At 44.6% G+C, this 25250-nt stretch overlaps 1 protein-coding gene across 2 annotated transcripts in view; it reads right to left on the bottom strand.

Annotated features, from left to right (window-relative positions):
* Window positions 1–6907: 6907 nt before the first annotated feature.
* LOC137304512 (adhesion G protein-coupled receptor E2-like) overlaps window positions 6908–25250 on the bottom strand; it is a 50410-nt gene continuing 32067 nt past the window's right edge. The window contains exons 12-19 of one of the 2 annotated variants that reach the window (XM_067973146.1): window positions 24914–25081; window positions 20613–20819; window positions 17559–17791; window positions 16401–16467; window positions 13757–13848; window positions 11626–11794; window positions 9505–9603; window positions 6908–7613 (exon numbers count right to left, since the gene is read on the bottom strand). In XM_067973146.1, coding sequence (XP_067829247.1) covers window positions 7602–7613; window positions 9505–9603; window positions 11626–11794; window positions 13757–13848; window positions 16401–16467; window positions 17559–17791; window positions 20613–20819; window positions 24914–25081 — 1047 coding nt within the window. In that variant the 3' untranslated portion in view covers window positions 6908–7601. The remainder of the gene's footprint in view (window positions 7614–9504; window positions 9604–11625; window positions 11795–13756; window positions 13849–16400; window positions 16468–17558; window positions 17792–20612; window positions 20820–24913; window positions 25082–25250) is intronic. The other variant, XM_067973147.1, reaches the window with a different exon arrangement.

The following is a 25250-nucleotide window of genomic DNA, read 5'->3' on the forward strand; positions in this document are numbered from 1 at the left end:
TGGCCTCGCCCTTCCTTATCTCTGTAACCACCTCCAGCTCTACAACCCTCCGAGACTTCTGCGTTCCTCCAATTCTGGCCTCTTGTCCATCCCCGATTTCCTTCGCTCCACTATTGGCGGGCGTGCCTTCAGCCGTCCAGGCCTTAAGCTCTGGAATTCCCTCCCTAAACCCGTTCTCCTCTCTCTCCTCCTTTAAGACGCTCCTTGTCCAAGATTTTGGTCACCTGTCCTAATATCTCTTTATGTGGCTCGATGTCAAATTCTATCTGATTAAGCTCCTGTGAAATGCCTTGGGATGTTTTACATTAAAGGCGCTATATAAATGCAATTTGTTGTTGAGGTAACTTGCAGCAACAAGGCTGCAGTATCGAGTCTCCATACGAGACACTTTGGAGGAGCTGAAACAGGAGTAGCAGGAGAAGAAGTCCCACATGGTCGAAGGGCGTGGGAGTCAGGCCTTTAAGGCCAACTATTACTGCGATGCAACCTTCAAGCACTCGAGGCAGTGCAGAGAAGGGCCAAGAGGATGACCCTTAGTTGGAGTTATGAGGAAAGCTTGGAGGCACTTGGACTCAGTAAACAGAGTTGAACGTGTTGTTTACAATGGCTCAGAATTTGCTGTCAAAATATCGGTGCAGCGAATGGCGCTCACCGTTATTTATTCGCAAATCGCACAGCGATTTCAAGCGAAGGTAGATGTGCAGTTAAACGGAAATCCAAAAGTTGCTGTCCGGGATGCCATTACCTTCGTGATAATGACATCTCGCCATCTGCCTCACCATTGAAATGTATTGAACGGTGTGAAGTTCCTGTATTTGCACGATTGATACAAACTAAACTCGTCACAGAAAGTTAAGTCAAGTCATTTCAAGCCTAAGTACCCTATTAACGATGTGATAAATGTTAGTTACTGCCAGTCAACCTCTCTGGCACTGAAAATTAACTATTACAAGTGTGGCGTCTCATTCCTTCAGGTTTTAATTGTTGGACATTTAAAAAGAAATCTTTCAATTACATTTTTATAAAAACTTTTTCTTTCTGTCACTTTTTTTTCTCTCTCTCGTAATCCAATCTTTCTTTCTCTCTATTTCTCTTTCTGTACCTAATTTGACATTGAATTCACCCACTCTAATTTACACTTCCTTCTCAGGCCTTGTGTTGTTAATTTCTCAATCCTTCAATCTGATCGGTTAAGGAGATACACAGTTGCTTGTCCTGTTCGCTCAGGTTCCAGATATCTTGTTTCCCTCACTGCCCCGTTAGAGACAGAAAGAAAGATTAGATTAAAACCTGAAGGAATGAGACTTCACACTTGTAATAGTTAATTTTCATTGCCAGAGAGGTTGACTGGTAGCAATTAACTATTGTCGCATCGTTAAAAGGGTTACTTAGACTGAAATGGACAAGACTTAACTTTCTTTGGCGAGTTTAGTTTGTATCTAGTGCACAAATACAGCGACTTCACACCTTTCAATGCATTTCAATGGTGAGGCAGACAGCGCGATGCCGTTTTCACGAAGCTAATGGTAGAGCAGTGTCTCTCGGACAGCAACTTCTGGATTTCCGTGTTTAACTGCACATCTGCCCCTCGCCTGAAGTTGTTGTCGCATTTGGGCAAAAATAACAGCAAGTGTCGTTAACCTCACCGTTATTTTGACAACAAATAATGGCTCATTATAATTCGATGTCATGCTAACTAGCTTATCCTATTTAATAATCTATACATGCCTATCCGTCACATAAGAAGATATTAGGACAGGTGGCCAAAAGCTTGGTCAAAGATCTAGGTTTTAAGGAGTGTCTTAAAGGAGGAGAGAGACATAGAGAGGCGGAGAGGTTTAGGGAGGGAGTTCCGGAGCTTAGGGCCTAGACAGCTGAAGGTACGGCCGCCAATGGTGGAGCGATGAAAATCGGGGATGTGCAAGAGGCCAGAATTGGAGGAGTGCAGAGATCTCGGAGGGTTGTAGGGCTGGAGGAGGTTACAGAGATAGGGAGGGGCGAGACCATGGAGGGATTTGAAAACTACGATGAGAATTTTAAAAATGAGGCATTGGTGGACTGGGAACCATTGTTAGTCAGCGAGCACAGGGGTGATGAGTGAACAGGACTTGGTGCGAATTAGGAAACGGGCAGCAGAGTTTTGGATGAGCTTAAGCTTATTAATGCAGAAGAAAGTGCAAATTATTGACCGTCCATGCACTGAAACATTGGAGTGTGTAAGTGCAGAGTTCCAAGAAGCCTCTGTTCACCCTTAGCCCCCCTTTTGGCAGTACGAGCAAATAACAACACCACAGAGAGAGAGAGAGCAGGTACTAGTAATCTAAAGGTATGAGATTCACTCAGCGAATACAGTCTTGTGTGATTAGCAGGATATGAAGAGGAGGAATCTTTCATTTTCTAATGCTCATTTATTGTTGATATCTAATGCCCATATTCTGATCAGACTAAACCTCAGGTCACCAAGAAATACAAAAGAGCAAAAGAGGAAGCATTGAATAACGGACACAAAGAAATCAACTGGATTTGATCAGCTCACTTATCCTTTAGTGAATTAACATAAGAACATAAGAAATAGGAGCAGGAGTAGGCCAATCGGCCCCTCGAGCCTGCTCCGCCATTCAATAAGATCATGGCTGATCTGACCCTAACCTCAAATCTAAATTCATGTCCAATTTCCTGCCCGCTCCCCGTAACCCCTAATTCCCTTTACTTCTAGGAAACTGTCTATTTCTGTTTTAAATTTATTTAATGATGTAGCTTCCACAGCTTCCTAGGGCAGCAAATTCCACAGACCTACTACCCTCTGAGTGAAGAAGTTTCTCCTCATCTCAGTTTTGAAAGAGCAGCCCCTTATTCTAAGATTATGCCCCCTAGTTCTAGTTTCACCCATCCTTGGGAACATCCTTACCGCATCCACCCGATCAAGCCCCTTCACAATCTTATATGTTTCAATAAGATCGCCTCTCATTCTTCTGAACTCCAATGAGTAGAGTCCCAATCTACTCAACCTCTCCTCATATGTCCACCCCCTCATCCCCGGGATTAACCGAGTGAACCTTCTTTGTACTGCCTCGAGAGCAAGTATGTCTTTTCTTAAGTATGGAGACCAAAACTGTATGCAGTATTCCAGGTGCGGTCTCACCAATACCTTATATAACTGCAGCAATACCTCCCTGTTTTTATATTCTATCCCCCTAGCAATAAAAGCCAACATTCTGTTGGCCTTCTTGATCACCTGCTGCACCTGCATACTAACTTTTTGATTTTCTTGCACTAGGAATTAACGGGTTTTACATGTTCGCCTTTGATGTTTTATCTCTTCCAATCTTTATTACAAAAGAAATTATTCCCTTATCTACACTGCAGTAAATTTCTTCTTCACACTGTCTCCTTGCTGGCTAAAAAAACTGATACGGCTGTATGTCTTTCTAAAGTGTGTTTTAACTTAACAACTCTAGCAAATATTCGAGCAGATATTCTATTTAGTCATCGATACGTGCTTATCCAGTTGATTTCTTTCTGTGCGTTGTTCAATGCTTCCTCTTTTACTCTTGTATTTCTTGGTGACCTGGGGTTTATTCTGATCAGAATATGGGCATTAGATATCAGCAATAAAAGGGCGTTAGAACATGAAAGATTCCTCCTCTTCATATCCTGCTAATCACACAAGGTCTGGTGAGCAGACTGTATTCGCTGAGTGAATCTCATACCTGAGATTACTCGTACCTGGTCTCTCTCGTTCTGTGGTGGTGTTATTTGCTCGTAATGCCAAAGGAGTGGGCTGAAGGGTGAACAGAGGCTTTTAAAATTCTCATCCTCGTTTGAAAGCTTTGCCACCAAGTGAGTAACTTAGGATGGGGAGGTGGTGGAATTCACAAGAGGGTAGAGATGGAGGACCTTAGGGCACGAGTTGGCCTGTATCGCTGGAGGGGTTCCAGGAATAGCACAAGGCTTGAGCACATAATCAGGCTGACGCAGCAGTCTAGTGCTGAGGGAGTGCTGCACTGTCGGAGTGCTGTCTTTTGGATGAGATGTTAAACCGAGGCTCTGTCTGCCATTTCAGGTGGACGCTAAAGATTCCATGGCATTATTTCAAAGAAGAGGAGGGAAGTTTGCCCCGGTGTTCTGCCCAATATATTTATCCCTCAACCAACGCCTGAAACAGATTATCTGGTCCTTTATCTCATTGCTGTTTATGGGATCTTGCTGTGCGCAAATTGGCTGCCGCGTTTCCCACATTACAACAGTGACTACACTTCAAAAGTACTTCATTGGCTTTAAAGCATTTTGGGACGTCCTGAGGTCATGAAAGGCGCTATATAAATGCAAGTCTTTCTTTTTCTTTTGAATGCTAGACCATGGAGGGATTTGAAAATGAGGACGAGGATTTTGAATTTGGTGTGTTAAGGGACAGGGTGAAGCCAGTGGAGGTTGTTAGGATGGTATGATGGATGAGTGGAACCTAGTGCAAGACAGCACGGGCCCAAGGGAGACTTGGATAAGTTGGAGTTTGTTTTGGGTGGCTGGAGATGAAGCCATTTAAGAAATCCAGTATTGTGTCAGAGGAGGAGGTGGACAATGTTTTGGGGATGGAAGTATGTGGTCTTTGCGATGGACACGATATGGGGTTTGAAGCTAAGTTCCAGATCGAACGGGACGCCGTGAATGCGCCGTCTTTTGGTTCAACCCGAGTGAGCAGCCAGGGAGGGGATGGAGTTAGGAACAAGGGATTGACCAAACCCAAGTAAGATGGCGTCGGTTTCCCCAGAGTTCAACTGGAAAATGCTCTGGTGCAACCACCACTTAATGTCTGACAACACAGAGGTGGTTGTAGAACTGATGGTGGAGATGGAAGGGTGATGTTCATCATCAGCGTACAGCGTGTAGTGGGGCTCAATGCTCAGAAACACAAGTCGTGGTCTTTTTATAAAAAATCAGCATGAATTGTCCTTTCAAGATTTTCATGCCCTTACCTTAGGGTTGCCAACTCTGATTGGATGTATCCCTGGCAGTATCGTCACATGACCTTACGGCCTGCCCCCAACACTCCCGCCATTGGTCACCCAACACGTCCATCCTTGCGGTGCCCCGCCTGCCCATGGCCAATTGGAAAGCGAACAGACTCTTCATTACCTGATTGGATGGTTCTGGACTGTCAGTCAAACAGCCGTTTTTCCTCATCTCCAATATTTTTATAACTAATAAATGAAAATTGAAGAAACACGCCATTTTTTTCTTGACGCCCTTGTGATTTTTCTCCCGGGTGTTGCTCACAGCAGTGTCCAGGAGATTAACCGTTAATTCCTGGAGACTCCAGGACAATCCTGGAGGGTTGGCAACCTGACCTAACCTTCAGCTTTATTAGGCCATTCACTTTAATAAGGCGTAGAGGGCTTGAAATTCTGGGATAGGCGAGGGTGCCGAAGGAACTTGTGGCATTAATGAACCTGCTCTTTGGCTGAGTGCGATTGAGGCTTTAGCCACATGAAGTCAATCATCACCCCCTCCCGCCCTGTGCTGCGAATTGGGCACGGGACTTCCCTGATGTTTAACAAACTTCACCAGTCCCGAAACTGAGCTTGGACCTTCCTGGTCTGTGTAGCTCAGTACGTTATCGGGCAGTTCATTTACAATCTCAGCCGAATTGTCCTTCCTACAAAGAATTTTCATAGTATCCTTTCTTTGAAAGCATTTACATAGAATTTTACCGTGCAAAATTAGGCCATTCGGCCCAACAGGTCCATGCTGGTGTTTCTGCTCCACTCCAGCCTCCTCCCATCTTACTTCATCAGCATGTCCTTCTATTCCTTTCTCCCTAATGTACTTATCCCCTTAAATGCATCTATGCTATTTGCCTCAACTACTCCATGTGAAAGAAAGAAAGAAAAACTTCCATTAATGTAACACTTTTCATGACCTCAGGAGGTTCCAAAGCGCTTTACAGCCAATGAAATCCTTCTGAAGTGTAGTCACTGTTGTAAATGCAGGTAGCGAGTTCCAAATTCTCTCTGAGTAAAGAAGTTTCTCCTGAATTCCCTATTGGATTTATTAGTGACTATCCTATATTTATGGCCCCTAGTTCTGGTCTCCCCCACAAGTGGAAACATCTTCTCTAATCTAACCTATTGAACCTCTATCAGGTCATCTCTCAGCCTTCTCTATTCTAGAGAAAAGAGCTCCAGCCTGTTCAGTCATTCCTGATGGAGCTGAGAGGGCATAGCTATCACTTTATATTCGGGGGAAGGGAGGGGTTATTTTGAGAATCTGCGAATATTGGAAATTCAGGGCAGACTGCACACAATCTCCAACCAGTAAAATGAATGGTTGGAAAATTTTTGGCAGCGCATCCTCATAAAATTACCTCCAGGATGTAGAACGAGAGCCAGGCAAGTGTTACATTTGCCTCCTACGTTTGTGCCGAGAAAGATAGAAAGACTTGCATTTATATAGCACCTTTCACGACCTCAGGACGTCCCGAAGCACTTTACAACCAATGAAGTGTAGTCACTATTGTAATGTTGGAAACAAAGCAGCCAATTTGTGCACAGCAAGATCCCGCAAAAAGCAATGCGATGATGACCAGATAATTTTTTTTAAAGTGATGTTGGTTGAGGAATAAATATTGGCCCCAGGACACCAGGGAGAACTCCCCTGCTCTTCTTCGAAATAGTGGCCATGGGATCTTTTACGTCCACCTGAGAGGGCAGACTGGGGCCTCGGTTTGACATCTAATCCAGAAGATGGCGCCCCCCCCCGTCAGTGCAGCGCTCCCTCAATACTGCACTGGGAGTGTCAGCCTGGATTATGTGCTCAAGTCTCTGGAGTGGGGCTTGATATGATAACCAACTTTACTGGAAGCTGGAGCATGGTAACCAAAAGCAGGTTGGAGATATAGACTAACCTTGGCTTTGAATTGAGTCTGTACTTTTATTAACACAACTTAGTTTGAAAAATGCGTTCACAGAGCCATTCTAAAGTGGTACAGTAAGGTTCTGCATCTCACATCGAACCCAGTGCTCCAGAGAATGGCTTAAAAACTTCCGACTGTCTCATAACAGATCAGTAGATTGTAAATGGTTCCTGAAGTGTCTTATGCACAAAGTGAAGCACAAAAAAGGAACAAAAAGAACCATCTAATGGATGAAAATCAATGTCTGTGCCCCTGAAATACTTGGATGCCTTTTTCTAAACAATCCATAAGGATTACACTGGGTTGCCCCGTGTCATCAACAGAAAACCCAATTTACGCATAAACCCTCCCCTTCCCCCCACCCCGCCCTTTTCTTTTTTAAAGGGGGTACAACTAATAAAGGAACTTAACCATAAAATAAACTTTCATCAAAAGAAAACTTATAAAACAAAATCGTAATATTATTACTGGCATCTATAAGACGCTCCACTCCTTCCAGTGCCCACTGGTCACAGAGGGGAAATACTTGAAGGTTGCCATGCCAGGCGAAAATATATTGGAGATTTATGGAATTTTAGATATTTCCACACAGTCTTCACATGGGATTTGGTCCACATCTGGTAACAGGTCAGAAAGGGTCGGTCAGCTCTTTGTGGAGTTCCAGAAAACTAGAACTCAACGCACCATCCGATCACACTGTTTCCTGTGGAGAAAAATATAACTCTCAGTTTGAAATCTGGTCGCAGCTATTTTTCCAACCATTCCTTTTTTGAAGGTCTAAACTCTGGCTGAGGTACATCTTCAGGGGGTCTGACTGAGGAATAATTTCATGGGCTCTGACTGAGGAATACTTTCATGGGCTCTGACTGAGATATACTTTCATGGGGCCTGATTGAGATACACTTTCACGGACTGACTGAGGGATACTTTCATGGGGCCTGATTGAGATACACTTTCACGGACTGACTGAGGTATACTTACATGGGGTCTGATTGAGATACACTTTCATGGACTGACTGAGGTATACTTACATGGGGTCTGATTGAGATACACTTTCATGGACTGACTGAGGTATACTTACATGGGGTCTGATTGAGGTACACTTTCATGGTCTGACTGAGGTATACTTTCATGGGGCCTGATTGAGATACACTTTCACAGACTGACTGAGGTATACTTACATGGGGTCTGATTGAGGTACACTTTCACAGAATGACTGAGGTATACTTTCATGGGGCCTGATTGAGATACACTTTCACAGACTGACTGAGGTATACTTTCATGGCCTTTGACTGAGGTACACTTTCATCAGGATTGACTGAGGTACACTTTCACGGACAGACTGAGAGACTGAGGTATACTTCCATGGGCCTCTAACAGAGGTACACTTTCATGGGCCTCTGACTGAGGTACACTTTCATAGGCTCTGGTGGTCCTCCAGTACCTCGTGAGCTTAGACGATGAGTGTCGGTCAGGAGATTATTCCATCTTTGCCATCCCAGTCCTGTTCTGACACAATACGCACACACTTTCCTGGGCTGGTCAATAGATCAGTAATGGGAACGCAGGCTGATTCTTCCTAACACTGAGGAGAATTGCAGTGTCCCGATGGCTGCCGTGAGCTGTGACGGGCTGACTGGGCACAGGCTAGGGGTGGACCCAGGACCTTTCCGTGGTCTGTGTGGCTTTCGTAGCGTAAAGGCAGTGCATTTAGCTCCTGCCCACTCTGTGTATAAAATTAAAGACACACAGAGCTCTGCAAAAGCATATTCAAAAGCTCACGCAGTGATGTGTGTGTGCATATTCAAACAGAGCTTTGTATGAGCGTCCTTAAATAAACATGCAGTGTGCACGCGGAGCTCTGTATATGTATTGTTAAACACATACGCAGAACTCTGTGAGTTTGTACTTAAATGCATATCAACCTCATAACTGGCAGTGAATGTTTTAAATGTATTAAAAGCTAACTATCCTATTAATTCTTTTCCAACATTAAACTCTACCATAGATCTACAAGTGGCCTGAAAAGTTTGGCTTTGTACCAGGCACAGTTACACTACAATTGGTGTGAAGATGAAGCTGTGTAAGAGTGCTTCGTTCCGGGGTTTCACACCACGATAGGAAATGTGATTCACTCTTCGTTTGTTACTGGGAAACTTCAGTTAGACAGTGCAGCGTGTGCCAATGTGAAAACTGCTTCACACCAACTCAAGATGTGTGAAGTAAATGGAACATAACTGGGAAACAATTTTTTTGTTATCCATCTGGGGAGATGGGTGTCGCTGGCAAGGCCGGCATTTATTGTCCATCTCCCTAGTTACCCTTTGAGAAGGTGGTGGTGGGCCTTCTTTTTGAACCACTGCAGTCCGTGTGGTGAAGGCGCTCCCACTCGTGCTGTTAGGTTGGGCGTTCCGGGATTTTGATCCAGTGACCTTGAAGGAACGGCCAATATATGTCCGAGTGGGGATGGTGTGTGTGTGACTTGGAGGGGATCTCGGAGGTGATGGTGTTCCTGTGCACCAGCTGCCCTTGTCCTTCTGGGTGGTGGAGTTGGCGGGTTTGGAAGGTGCTGTCGAAGATATAAGCACACTTACCGACGTGACTGATAACGGCACATTAGTCGAGTCAGATTCAAATAAACTCTTCCTGGTCTTGCAGATGGTGATAATCCACTTCTGATATTCAGCCCTTATCTTGAGAGAAGGTTTTAAAAAAAAATGAATTTATCGAAATGTTGCAGCTGAATATGGTAAATTAAGATTCTGCATTAATGTTCTAATAGTATGCTCATAAATTAAGTTATTTATTATAAAAAGCATCAAGTGTGGTTTAGAAAACAAGACACGAAAATAGTTGCTGGTGATTCACCGAGAATCAATTGGTTTGGATGCTTCAGTTGTTTGACCCGCAATATTGGCACCCAGTATTTAATGATAAAACGCGGTACGCAAACTAACCAGTTCTGACGAGAGGTCTTCGACCTGAGACGTTAACTCTGTTTCTTTCTCCACAGACGCTGCCTGACCTGCTGAGCTTCTCCAGCATTTTCTGTTTTTATTATGCAAACTAACGTTCAGCCTACGATACATCAACCTCTACCTTAGAGGAATACCAGCGCGTTTTGGTCTGTTTCCCGCACCAGCCATCTGTCAGCTTAGCTGTTAGGTTTATGGCCGAATTCTGCCAAATTGCAGGTGTTCTGTGTTTGTGGCCCAGTATCACTGGGGACTGGGTTGGGACTGATTCAAACTCAAGTTTGTGGGTTGAAGTTGCATTCCAGGGCTTAAGCCCGTAATCTAGGCCGACACGAGGGAAAGAAAAACAGAGATCTTGCATTTATGAAGCACTTTTTACAACCTCAGGATGTCCCAAAGCGCTTTACAGCCAATTTTTAAAAATTTTTTTATTCGTTCACGGGATGTGGGCGTCGCTGGCGAGGAAAACAAAAGAAAGCCTTGCATTTATATAGCGCCTTTCACAACCTCAGGATGTCCCAAAGAGCTTTACAGCCAGTGAAGTACTTTTGAAGTGTAGTCACTGTTGTAATGTAGGAAACGTGGCAGCCAATTTGAGTACAGCAAGATCCCTCAACCAGCAATGAGATAATGAGGAGATAATCTGTTTTAGGTGTTGATTAATGGATAAATATTGTACAGGACACCAGGGAAAACTCCCATGCTCTTTTTCAGAATAGTGCCATGGAATTGTTTACACCTGAAATGGTAGACAGGGCCTCAGTTTAACATCTCCACTGAAAGACAGCACCTTAACACTCCCTCAGTACTGCACTGAAGCATCAATCTAAATTATGTACTCAAGTCTCTGGAGTGGGACTTGAACCCACAACCTTCATAACTCAGAGGTAAGTGTGCTACCTGCTGAGCCACAGCTGACCACTCTACCTACTAGCTTCCTGGCTTGCAGGGTTATCTGGAGTTGAGTGGGCAGACTCCCTGCCCCAGTGTAAGGACTACCCCATCACCTCCCATCAATAAGCCAAGGTGATCCATCAGCACTGCCCTAAAATACTGTGGATCAACAGCAATTCATTGACCAGGAACATTGACCAGAACCAGTTATAAAAAGCTCTAGTCAGGCCCCATCTGGAGAACTGAGTTCAGTTCTGGGCACCATACCTCAGGAAGGATGCATCGGCCTTGGAGGGGGTGCAGCACAGATTCACCAGAATGATATCAGGGCTAAAAGGCTTAAATTATGAGGACAGGTTGCATAGACTAAGCTTGTATTCCCTTGAGTATAGAAGATTAAGGGGTGATCTGATTGATGTGTTTAAGATGATTAAAGGATTTGATAGTTTAGATAGAGAGAAACTAGTTCCCAGGTGGGAGAGTCCAGAACAAGGGGGCATAATCTTAAAATTAGAGTTAGGCCATTCAGAGATGATGTCAGGAAGCACTTTGTCACACAAAGGGGAGTGGGAATTTGGAACTCTCTCTCCCAAAAAGCTGTTGATGCTGGGGGACAATTGAAAATTTCAAAACTGAGATTGATAGATTTTTATTAGGCAATTAAGGGATATGGGACCATGGTGGGTGAACGGAGTTTAGATTCAGATCAGCCATGATCTAATTGAATGGTGGAACAGGTTCGAGGGGCTGAATGGCCTCTTCCTGCTGCTATGTTTCTAACAAGTTGCGATTTTTTTTTCCACTCCATCTTAAACATTAATAAACGTCCAATACAATACCACATGCCTTGGGATTTAACACACACAGGATGATGAAGATGAAGGTGCCCTGGAAACTGTTGACGATGGTGAATAAATAGGCCATCGCCACGGTTTCCTCCTGAAAGTGGAACAACCCGAGAATCCAGGTACAGCCCAGGATAAACACCTGCGCAATGGCTTTAAACGTCAGCATCCTGCAACGAGGAGAGAGCTATTGTTAGGTATGTCGGTGACAGAAACATATTTATTAGCTAAACCAGAGTCTGGGGTGAAGAACTATATAATCCAAGTAACATGGTCTGGAAATCACACTCTATAATATTATTGTGCAGTTACTATCAATTCAAAATAAAACTTACTCCTGGCCAACGACACAAGAGTGACCTGCACCTCAGGAATAATTAGTTGCATTTTGAATTACTTTGAGACATTTCCGACAGATGTGCTGTATAAATCCTTTCTTCTTTCTGGTGCCTCCGTTAATACAACAGATGGAAGAGACTTTGAGGTCGAAATTGGTCTCATGTTGACCTTATCAAACACCTTCTGAAAATCCATATACACACCGTCCACTACAGTCCCTTTATCTATACATTAATTTCCTCAAAGCATTTAATTAGTTTAATCAAGTATCACCCGCCTTTTACCAATCCACGCCAATTGTCTAAGTGTCCAGCAGTTCCATCCTGTATTATGGACTTCAGACATTTACTCACAACCAAAGTAAGACTATAATTTCTTAACTTGAACCTTTCCTCTTTCTTAAGCAGGGCTATTATATTCCCACCTCCAGTCCAATGTCGCAATTACTATTTCCAGAGATTTTTGGAAAATCTGTGGTTGGTGGTTCCACTATTTCCTCTCCCATCTCCCTCCGTATTCTAGATGATACTATCTGGGTTTTTCTGTCTTCAGTTGCATTATGGTTTTATGATACAGTTTCCTTTTGACCATTATCTCCAGTATCGGCTGCTCCACAGCTCCCCTCAGGAATCCACCTTCACCTGCACCTTCCTTTGCAAACATTGCTTTGTAAAAGTTTCAAGTGCCCAATTTGTGCATTTGGGAGAGGGCAGGAACAGACACAGTGAGGATGTCTCCAGTAGTCAAATAGCTTGCCGATCAGTAAGCCAGGCCGAGTAGTAGAAGATCTGGAACTCTCTCCTCCCAAACGGGGGACAATTGGAGCTTTCAAGACCGAGATTGATAGCTTTTTGTTGGGTAAGGGTGTCAAGGGATATGGAGCTACGGTAGGTAAATGGAGTTGAGGTATAGATTAGCCACGATCTAATTGAATGGCGGAGCAGGCTTGATGGGCTGAATGGCCTACTCCTCTTCCTATGTTCCAAGAGATTTGTCTCCGAGCTCCCCGTTATTAACACGCCACCATGGAAGTAATTTGGCTTTAAAGAAAAATGGTCATTAATTGAATTATAACAGTAATTTCAAATATCCAGAACAATACTACGGGCAACGATACGACTGTATAAGCTTTCTATGTGGAGTGGTGGAAGTGCATGAAGGGATACTTGACCATATTAGCTCTTTATTAGCTCACATAATAGGTTAGCTACAGCACACAGAGAAGCACAATTGTGTAATTACGTTTAAGCCTTGGTATGTTGATAATTAAGTTAGCTGAGCAGGTGCTTAGTACCGTCTGGCCCCCCTAGCAGATAAGGGTATTGCTGACTACAAAAATATAATGAGAATACAGTTTCTTGAAAGGCCATGTGGCCTTGAGGCTGACTTCAGCCCTACTGATAACCAGGACAGAAATGTGGGGAGGATGAGAATGCTCAGGCCTACGTGCCAAAGTAATAAAGGGCTACGGACGTTCGGTGGGGGGGGGCGGGCAGGCTCACTACTTGATTGACCAACTACCTGAGCCAATAAAGAATGTACGTGTACGCCCATATTCTGTGACAGGTGGGCGTTGTTACTGAGCTGTATAAACGTGAGCTGTTTCTTGAACTCAGTGAAGATGTATCCTCAACCATTGTCTTGAGGTGCTCTTCCCTTGTATACAAGTTAAAATAAAATTTTCTCTTTGTACTACTGGTTTGGGTGTTAATGCGTTGGTATAGTGTTAAGTTTCGACAGTTTATATCAAGTTATTTTTGTTAAACTTCATCTCAAGTATATGGCACGCTTACCTTGTGTCTTTAATTTTCGATACTTTCACGTCACGATTAGAGAGTTCTTCATTCAATGTGTAGAGAGTCGTGGTGAACAGAAATGTATTGACCTGTTGGATTATTTGACATTTTAGACTTTATGATCCAGAATTAGGCAAAACACTCGAGCTAAATCAAGGCTGACTGAACTCCAGTCCTTGACCTCTGGTAATTTAGCCTATAGGGACATAGGAACAGGAGTCGGCCATTTGGCCCCTCAAGCCTGTTCCGCCAATCAATTAGATCATGGCTGATCTGTATCTTAACTCTTATCTACCCACCTTGGTTCCATAACCCTTAATACCCTTGCCTAACAAAAATCTATCAATTGCAGTTTTGAAATTTTCAATTGGCCCCCAGCCTCAACAACTTTTTGGGGGAGAGAGTTCCAGATTTCCACTCCCCTTTGTGTGAGGAAGTGCTTCCTGACATCACCCCTGAATGGCCTAGCTCTAATTTTAAGGTTATGCCCCCTTGTTCTGGACTCCCCCACCAGAGGAAATAGTTTCTCTCTATCTATGAAGCCCAGGCAACTAAATTCTACTTGTGCTTAAATTTCTTACTGACTGGTTTCATGGGCCTGGAGGTTTGGAAAATGCTATATCATCGATCAATACAGTCTGTTCCTGATAATTCTGTTTGTTTTTTTGAGCTAAAGGAAGTTGAATTGTCCAATAATTGAATGAAGCAACTTTGAATTAAGAGAAGATTTTAAATCTTAACTCAAGATCTGTTGCAAGAGGATTTGAGTACAGGAGCAGGGATGTCTTACTGCAGTTATACAAGGCCATGGTGAGACCACATCTGGAGTATAGTGTGCAGTTTTGGAGTCCTTATCTGAGGAAGGATGTCCTTGCCATGGAGGGAGTTTACCAGACTGATTCCTGGGATGGCAGGACTGACGTATGAGGAGAGATTGGGTCGACTTGGCCTATATTCACTAGAGTTTAGAAGAATGAGAGGTGATCTCATCGAAACATATAAAATTCTAACAGAACTAGGCAGACTAGATGCAGGGAGGATGTTCCCGATGGCTGAGGAGTCCAGAACCAGGGGTCACAGTCTCAGGATACGGGGTATGCCATTTAGAACCGAGATGAGGAGAAATTTCTTCACTCGGAGGGTGGTGAACCTGTGGAATTCTCTACCACAGAAGGCAGTGGAGGCCAAGTCATTAGATGTATTCAAGAAGGAGATAGATATATTTCTTAATGCTAAAGGGATCAAGGGATATGGGGAAAAAGCGGGAACAGGGTACTGAGTTAGACGATCAGCCATGATCATTTTGAATGGCGGAGCAGTCCCGAAGGGCCGAATGGCCTACTCATGCTCCTATTTTCTATGTTAGCATTCATAGCTTGAGATAAGTCTAGATATGGATTTGAATGTTACACATTGCCCAGGATGCTCTGTGGTAGCACCTAAGTGGCCCACAAAGACAAAAAGTTCGGACTCTAATGAACTAAATCAACCCAAACTTACACCATGTTTGATTGATACATGCTAAACAACAACAACTTGCATTTATATAGTGCCTTTAATGTAGTAAAACGTCCCAAGGCGAGGAGCGATTATCAAGCAAAATTTGACACCGAGCCACATGAGAAGATATTAGGGCAGGTGGCCAAAAGGTTGGTCGAAGAGGTAGGACACGGGCAGCTGAGTTTTGACTGAGCTCAAGTTCATGGAGGGAACGGTGCTGACCACTTTAGTTTGACTTTCAGCTGGCAAAGAATGACAATTAAAGAACAATCGAAAAATTCTGCAATAAATCTGTTCAACCATCAGGAATACGTTTAATACAGAACCTTAACTTGAAATTATAGGTATAAAAATTAAACTTTTTAACACTTTACTGGTACTCATCCTCCTTCTGTTTCTTATTTTCTTTTCTTGTTACCAAGTAATCGAGGTTTTCAAGTCCATTCTTTTAGACTTCCTTAAAAACAGGCATTAAAAGTCCATAGTGAAAAGTCCAAAATCTCTGATTTATTTTGGCCAGTGAGCAGCATCAGAGCATGTTGCTGGCGGTGACACAATTTCACATTAAACTAAAGATTGGGAGATCAGAAAGGAGAAGGTAGTATGTGTTATGATTAAGAAGGGAATAAGCTGTTCAAGCAAATGATTAGAGTTTCAAATATCAGGGGACACAAGTTAAAAAATAAGAAGATAGAAAGTCAGGTGGACTTAGTTGGAAAACTGATCTTTAAAGCTATTAGCCAGGACATCTAGGAGAACTCTTCTGTTCTTCTTCAAAATTGCCATGGGATCTTTCACACCTGAGAGAGCAGATAGGGCTTCAGTTTAACATCTCATCCAAAAGATGGCACCTCAGACAGTGTAGCACTCCCTCAGCACTGCACTGAAGTATCAGCCTAGATTATATGGTCAAGTCTCTAGAGTAGGATTAGAACCCACCACCATCAGAGGTAAGAGTACTACCCATTGAGCCACTGTCTATCATTTAAGTGATAGTTAAATCGATTGATAGAAAAATAAATGTATATCAAGAAGGGTAGCGATCTTTGCTGCTTGTTTGCTAAATTAATTGCAAAATGTAATCAGGTTTGCAGTAAAAAACGTAGCATAAATCTGAATAATTATATTAAAAAAGAATTACCAAAGTGATCAAATAGACTGGTCCCAAGAAGCTCCACACAAACCCATTCTCTATCTGTAGCCAGCAGCTGGAATTCAAAGAGAAACACAATGAGGAAAATTGGTTAGAACTCAAAAGATTAATATTAATTAAGACTCTAGGCATGAGGGGGCTGGGTGGTGCTTTGGGTCAGACACTGACCTTTCACCTCTAGGACCTAGGTTCCAATTCAGCCTGGACCAATGGGGTGAAAGTCTGCTGGCTGTAAGGGTCCAATGTGAGGTAAACTGGGGTAGTCTCAATACCCTGCCTAGTGGGCAAGGGTTCAAAGCTCAACACAGCCCCCACTTTGCCAATTTGGCACTGCGAGGCTGGCTCGCATGGGAAATGGAAACCATCGTGCTGGTATGGTCCCTTCTGAGGTTGACTCTCCTGGCCGGCCTCCCACCTTGTACCCTCCATAAACTTGAGCTCATCCAAAACTCTGCAGCCTGATCCTAACTTGCAACAAGTCCCATTCACCCATCACCCCTGTGTTCGCTGACCTACATTGGCTCCTGGTCTGGCAATGCCTCGATTTTAAAATTCTCATCCTAGTTTTCAAATCCATCCCTGGCCTCGTCCCCTCCCTATCTCTGTAACCTCCTCCAGCCCTACATCCCTCTGAGATCTCTGAGCTCCTCCAATTCTGGCCTCTTGCGCATCCCCGATTTCCATCCCTCCACCATTGGCGGCCGCGCCTTCAGCTGCCTAGGTCCTAAGCTCTGGAATTCCCTCCCTAATCCTCTCCGCCTCTCTACCTCTATCTCCTCCTTTAAGACGCTCCTTAAAACCTACCTCTTTGACCAAGCTTTCACCAAGCTGTCCTAATATCTCCTTATGTGGCTCGGTGTCAAATTTTGTTGGATAACGCTCCTGTGAAGCGCCTTGGGATGTTTTACTACATTAAAGGCACTGTATAAATGCAAATTGTTGTTGTCGGGGTCATGCACTCGTTGTCTTGGCTCAGCCATTTGAGTGAAGCAACAGAAGTCTGCTAACTCCTGTGACACTGTTCCCAGTGTGAGGCAGGGCCTTCGGGAAGAGGAGGTGATAGCGCTGAAGGATAGTAATTGTTAAAGCTAAAAAAAAAAGCTAAATTATCACAGCAGAATAGGGGTAAAATAATAAACTGTTTACTTTCTCTGTGATCCATATCCATTGGGGTATATTGCTGCAGAAACGGCCACTATCAGTGCGGGGGACCCATACCCCAGTGGGTAGATATACTTCCTAATGTTACTTGAATGGGATACCCTCATGTTCTTCAGGTTCCTGACCATGAGGTAAAGCTGCATTGACTCCAAACTCATCCAAACGAATGCCGTCAGAAACAAGTAATGTAAACATCCCGCTATGATTCCGCACTCCGTCTGAAAAGAAAAATAACGTGAAAGACTCCCAAATAGGAACATAGGAGTTGATAGGGTAGATGGAGAGAAACTATTTCCTCTGGTGGGGGGAGTCCAGAACAAGGGGGCATAACCTTAAAATTAGAGCTGGGCCGTTCAGGGGTGATGTCAGGAAGCATTTCTTCACACAAAGGGGAGTGGAAATCTGGAACTCTCTCCCCCACAAAGCTGTTGAGGCTGGGGGTCAATTGAAAATTTCAAAATTGAGATTGATAGATTTTTGTTCGGTAAGGGTATTAAGGGATACGGAACCAAGGCGGGTAGATGGAGTTAAGATACAGATCAACCATGATCTAATTGAATGGCGGAACAGGCTCGAGGGGCTGAATGGCCAACTCCTGTTCCTAAGTTCCTACATTCCTAGCAGGATAAGGCCATTCAGCCCCTAGAGCCTGCTCCGCCATTCAATTAGATCACGGCTGATCTATACCTCAACTCCATTTACACGCCCTAGCTCCATATTCCTTGATATCCTTGCCTAATAAAAATCTATCGATCTTGGTCTTGAAAGCTCCAATTGTCCCCCAGCATCCACAGCCTTTTGGGGGAGAGAGTTCCTGATTTCCACTACCCTTTGTGTGAAAAAGTGCTTCCTGATTTCACTCCTAACTGGCCTAGCTCTAATTTTAAGATTACGCCCTTTTGTTCTGGATTCTCCCATCAGAGACAATAGTTTCTCTGTATCTACCCTGGCTAATCCCATAATCATTTTAAATACCACAATCAGATCACCCCTCAATCTTCTATACTCAACAGAATGCAACCTGCCCTCATAATTTGACCCTCTAAGACACGGTATCATTCTGGTGAATCTGTGCTGTATCCCCTCCAAGGCCAATATATCCTTTCTAAAGTGTGGCACCCAGAACTGAACGCAATGCTCCAAATGGGGTCTGACCAAGGCTCCATATAGTATTCTGCTCTGCTGCACATATTTTGCAAGGTTATCCATGTTTAACTCACCTTTTGTCCTACCAATGCATTTCAATTTATCTGACTTAGGTGACGTCAGTATAGTTTACAGTCCTATACGCCTCCCTTCTCCATTTTGAAATGTGTTTATAGACGATTTCACCAGCTGAGATGAGGAGGAATTTCTTCACTCAGAGGGTTGTGAATCTTTGGAATTCTCTATCCCAGAGGGCTGTGGATGCGGAGTCGTTGAGTATATTCAAGGCTGAGATTGATACATTTTTGGCCTCTTGGGGAATCGAGGGATATGGGGATCGGGCAGGAGAGTGGAGTTGAGGTCAAAGATCAGCCATGATCTGATTGAATGGCGGAGCAGGCTCGAGGGGCCGTATGGCCTACTCCTGATCCTATTTCTTATGTTCTTTCTTATGACCTTATGTACTTCTACCTCTTGCTCTCTCCCCCCCTCTTTGTGCTGGTCAGCCTCTAAGGCAACTCTCTCCCTTCCCTTTTCTTCTCATGAACCATTTGTTGCTTTTTCTCTTTCAAACTGACTTGTTGGAGGCAATTTTAACCTAACTCGCCGGGCGGGAAACCCATGGGATTGGGTGCAATGCTGAATTTACACCCCGGCCTGTATTGATTTCAATGGAGAGTAAAATCAGACGGGGGTAAAACCAGTGTTGCACCCGATCCCATCAGTGTCCTGACGGTCAGGTTCGGTTAAAGTAGCCCCACAGTTGTGTTCTGCTTTTATTTCAGCTTTCCAACAATTTTTCTCTTATTCAGTAGTCCTTTTGTTCAACTTGTGTATTTTGGGCTTGAAGAAGCCTCTAGGAGCAGGCCATTCGGCCCCTCATGCCTGTCCAAGATACAATTCTAGGGACTCATTGGGAAAATCGTCGACAAATAGTTTCCTTAAATTGGGATTACTTGTCCCACAATTGTTGCCTTTGCTCCCCATCACCTCTGAAGGCGCTGACTCTTGCCGGACAAGGTTCCATGGGCGCTGATCGCACTCCTGTACCTCGCTCCAAGTGGGCATTCCTCATGGGTCCACCTTGACAGCGCGAGCGCATGTCAACAAGCTATTTGGTGATGGAGGACATCAAAGCTGAACTTGATCCTATCCTCAGCCAGTATCCACGCTCGCGAACTTTCCAGCCCGGGGGGTCACGGGACAGCGAGCAGCAACGGGGAGTTCTTAATCCAGGATGTTGAGGCCTGCTGTGGTGGGATTAGCTAACTCAGTACAGGATAGGCGTAGAACCTGTGATGTTCTGGTCCGTTTGGGGGCAATTTTAACTTAGGGTGATAGTGTACAACGGGCGATATCGATTCTGGCCGCTCTTTATATGCTCCGCCCGATTTTCCTTTTCATTGAAGTCAATCGAAGGGAAAGTTGGACAGGGCGTATAATGAGCGGTCAATTCGAAATCGTTCGTTTCACACCATCTAAGTTAAAATGGCTCCCTATGTCTCAGTACCACACTGGAGGGCAGGGGACCCATTAAGTCACCAGAGAATCTTTTTATTGATTTTTAATAGTAAATCCAATTACTCCCATATTATTCCATACGCTTCGCTCTGGAATTCCCTCCCTAAACCTCTCCACCTCTCTCTCCTCCTTTAAGACGCTCCATAAAACCTACCTCTTTGACCAAGCTTTTGGTCGCCTGTCCTAATATCTCCTTATGCGGCTCAGGGTCAAATTTTGTTTGATAATCGCTCCTGTGAGGCGCCTTGGGACGTTTTACTACGTTAAAGGCGCTATATAAATGCAAGTTGTTGTTAGATACTTGCTGAAATAGAATGACCTACAGGTTAACCTGCCTCTCGTGCGCTGCTGGATGAGGAAGGGCTCTCTTACCCGGTTTCTGGTTCTGTCGATCCCTGTGATGAAGAGCAGCTCTGCCAGGAAGAGGCTCACGCAGAGCTGCGTGTGAGTGGCCGTTATGGCATTTCTAGCCTGTGAGCAGAAGACAAATGTGCCAACAGCAAACGCGAGACACGCCAGAGAAATCGGGATCCCAATGAATGTAATTACGGAGAGGGCGTCATGGGAATAATCCTGTAACTGAATGGATAAGAAACAACTCATTAAATTTAAAGAACATTGAAAAGTAAATGTAACAATGACTCAGCGGGTAGATGTGCTGCCTGGTGCAGATTGGCACCAAAAGGCTGAGAAAAGATTGCCAGGCCCATCACCAGTCTCCCCGTCCACTTGTCACTGCCCTCCCTAAGCGCAGACTCTTGGGGGGAGGCTCAAAACGGAAAAGAGGCCTTCGACCAACTTCAGGTTTAATTCTGGGACATTTCTTCCTCACTCAGTAAGGTAATTAAGCAACCTCAAGAAGCACATGGTTCCCCATGGCACGTCGCTAGGCTAACACGCACCATGTCCCCATGTCCTTCCTCCCCAGGGGCATCTTGTCAAGTCCCTTCTTAAAGGACTGGAGCATATTCATAGTCACCACATCCGCCAGCGTGTTCCAGAGGCAACCACCCTCTGGGGAAATAAATACTCCCTGGCATCTCCCCTGACTCTTTGAGGCCAATTTTAACCTAACCCGCCCATTGGGAAATTGACGGAATTGGGTGCAACTCTGGTTTTGCACCCAGCCTGATTTTACTCTCTGTTGAAGTTTCTCGGGTGGAATAATGGGCGGGGTGTAAAACCAGCATTCCACCTGATCCCATGGGTTTCCCGCCCCGTGAATTAGGTTAAAATTGCCCCCTTTGCCTCTGTATTTGAGAAACATGCCCTCTGGTCTGACTCTCATTATCTATTTCAAATATCTATTCCAATCTTTTGATCATTTAAAAATTCTCAAGCTTGCACCCCTTCAGCCTCCATATCATTGAGCCCCGAGCGACTCCATCTGTAACCAGGTCCCGAACTGAATCCTTTCCTGTTCAATTTAATTAATTTCAACAAGTTTCCGACCCTTCCCACTAGTTCCTCAACAATGCTAACATCAATGGGGCCCAATTTCCTCTCAACAGCCCAGATTATTATTATTTCCCAAGTACAAAGCAAAGGACAAATAGGTGACGATCCATGACGTAGAGTTTCTGCCTCTTTTGCTCTTCACCTGCACTTCCTAAGGGCAGAAGTGGACACTTTTGCCTGAAAAGGGCGGAGACATGTAAATAAAATGGTAATGAGGCAGGAGTGACGGGGACACACGTCCCACCCCGTTTTCCTGGGTCTCCGTTTGGCGCATACCTGAACGCAGTGACGCCCATAGGAAGTGACCCTTAGAATTTGTGACCAGCTGCCTGAGATGGAAGGACCTGAGAAGGGGCAGTGAGCAATCTCCAAAAAGAATGAACTTGCATTTAAACAGTGCCTTTCATGCCCTCTGGATAGCCCAAGGTGCTTCATAGCCAATTAATTACTTTTTGAAGTGTAGTCACTGTCGTTATGTGGTAAACACTGTCGCCAACTTGCACACAGCAAGATCCCACAATCAGCAATAAGAACAATGACCAGTTAAGGTTTTTGGTGGCATTTCTTGAGACATAAATGTTGGCCAGGACACTGGGGAGAACTCCCCTGCTCTTCTTCGAAATAGTGCCATGGGATCTTTTACATCCACTTGAGGACCAGATGGGACCTTGATTTAATGTCTCATCCCGAAAGACAGCACCTCCGACAGTGCAGCATTCCCTCAGTGCTGCACTGCAGTGACAGCATAGATTATGTCCTCAATTTCTGAAGTGGGTTTAAACTTAGAGGAGCGAGTGCTACCAATGAGCCACAGCTGACGCAAAAGGTTCGTTTCTTTTTACTCCCAGGGCCAGCAGGATGTTGTATCGGGGTTGCAGGCCTCCTGGTGGCAGTTTTTGGACAGCGGCCAGAAGACCGAGATGGCAGTGGCCATCATCGCTGCTCCAGACCCCTCAGAGTGTGCGCTTCCCCCCCCTTACGTTGGTGGAGGGAGGGGAAAGATGTTTATGTGGGACTTTAACAGAGGTTTTGTGGAAATTCAAGAAGACCAAATCCATTGGACTTCCTTTACTTGCTGTTGTAGTCACTTCCTCAAGAAACTCAATCAAGTTAGTAAGGCAAGGCCTGTGCTTTCCATTGCCATGTTGTATATCTCCAATAACTGCTGTCTGTTTAGGGTTGCTAACCCTCCAGGGTTGTCCTGGAGTCTCCAGGAATTAAAAATTAGACTCCAGGGCTCTGCTGCAAGTAATCCAGGAGGAGAATCGTAGGAGCATTAAAAACAAAAGGTGTGTTCTTTTTCATTTTCTTTGAACACTTTCGTTCATGAGTTATAAAAATATCGGCAATGGGAAAAGTGGCTGTTTGACTGACAGTCAAGATTCATCCAATTGGGTCATGAAGAGTTTGTTCACTTTCCAATCGGAGTGGGAAGGCGGGGCAATGCGAGGGTGGACATGTCGGGGGACCAATGATGGGAGTGTTGGGGGGGGGGCGGGGTGGTTGGAGGTGGGAGGTCATGTGATGAAACCTCCAGGAAGACGTCCAACCAGAGTTGATAACCCCGCGTCTGATTCGTGAGCTGTGCTGAGTCAGCTGATCTCAGTTTATAGGAACACTACACCTGGCCTCAATGGGTTAGTGAGGGAGAAACAAAATCAGCCAGAGATCCCCTCCTGATCGCTGCCCAGTGATTTCCTGCTGGGAAGTACATGTGTTCTGATGCCAGATCAGGACTGGGCTTGGCTGTCATGTCCCACATTCACCGGATAACAATCGGGATGGAGGAACCCAACTCTGGATGAATTTTTGCCCTGGTCGTTCCCCTTCTGCCGGCCCATATATCACAGCACAGGCTGGGGATTAAGACCTCAACAGATGCTCCCCTATCCACCACACTAGCTATTCACAATTGAAATCACTGATTTGGATGAGGGGACCAAATGTAATATTTCCAAGTTTGCTGATGACACAAAACTAGGTAGGAATGTGAGTTGTGAGGAGGATGCAAAGGGGCTTCAAGTGGATATAGACAGGCTAAGTGAATGGGCAAGAACACGGCAGATGGAATATAATGTGGAAAAATGTGAGGTTATCCACTTTGGTAGGAAAAACAGAAATGCAAAGTATTTTTTAAATGGTGAGAGATTGGGAAATGTTGATGTTCAAAGGGTCCTGGGTGTCCTTGTACATGAGTCACTGAAAGCTAACATGCAGGTGCAGCAAGCAATTAGGAAGGCAAATGGTATGTTGGCCTTTATTACAAGAGGATTTGAATACAGGAGTAAAGATGTCTTACTGCAATTATATAGGGCCTTGGTGAGACCGCACCTGGAGTATTGTGTACAATTTTGGTGTCCTTACCTAAGAAAGGATACACTTGCCATAGAGGGAGTACAATGAAGGTTCACCAGACTGATTCCTGGGATGGTGGGATTGTCGTATGAGGAGAGATTGAGTAGACTAGGCCTGTATTCTCTAGAGTTTAAAAGAATGAGAGGTGATCTCATTGAAACATACAAAATTCTTACAGGGCTCGACAGGGTAGATGCAGGGAGGATGTTTCCCCTGGCTGGGGAGTCTAGAACCAGGAGTCACAGTCCCAGAATAAGGGGTAGGCCATTTAGGACTGAGATGAGGAGAAATTTCTTCACTCAGAGGGTGGTGAGTCTTTGGAATTCTCTGCCCCAGAGGACTGTGGAGGCTCAGTCATTGAGTACATTCAAAACAGAGATCAATAGATTTCTAGATGTTAAAGGCATCAAGGGATATGGGGATGGTGCAGGAAAATGGCAGAGGTAGAAGATCAGCCATGATCTTGTTGAATGGCGGAGCAGGCTCGAGGGGCCGGATGGCCGACTCCTGCTCCTATTTCTCATGTTCTTATGACCTCCTCAAAAAATTCAACTAGATTAGTCAGACATGACCCACCCGTTCACAAATCCAAGCTGACTCTCTTTGATCACCTCGTACTTGTCCAAGTGCTGAGTCACTCTGTCCCTGACGATAGATTCCAGCAACTTCCCCACAATGGATGTTAAGCCGACAGACTCAGTATCAGCCCTGACAGTGTCTTTATCCCCGGGGAACTCTGGCAATTATTATATTTGAGAATTTGCAACGTTGGTTTCACTTCCCCCTATAGGCCCTCATTTATTTCTCAAGCTCTGGAAGATAAGCAAGTAAAGAACAGATAAAGGGGACAAACATGCTACCTTCTCGCTAAATGCCATCAAAATAGCAAAGCTGGATAAGTGATCACATTGACATGTCGTATGGGTGCTATTGGAAGCCACCCGCTCACAGCCCATTGGAGACCAGTGACTTCCATTTGTTGTGTAATTCCAGTAGACGCACAGCAGTCTCCCACCAACTTTAGGACCCTGTGGAAAACACCATGGATCTATTAGCTGTCAGTCTAGCTTTGAGTGGTATTTTGTGATGGAACGACACTTTGTCAAAATGAACGGGCAGTTTGAACAGCACGGTTAACTGTTTACTGACCAGCCATTCAAATCCCCAATGTGCTGCTCAATCCGCCAGTTCATGTTG

This window comes from Heptranchias perlo, chromosome 37, assembly GCF_035084215.1.
Source record: "Heptranchias perlo isolate sHepPer1 chromosome 37, sHepPer1.hap1, whole genome shotgun sequence".
NCBI lineage: Eukaryota > Metazoa > Chordata > Chondrichthyes > Hexanchiformes > Hexanchidae > Heptranchias > Heptranchias perlo.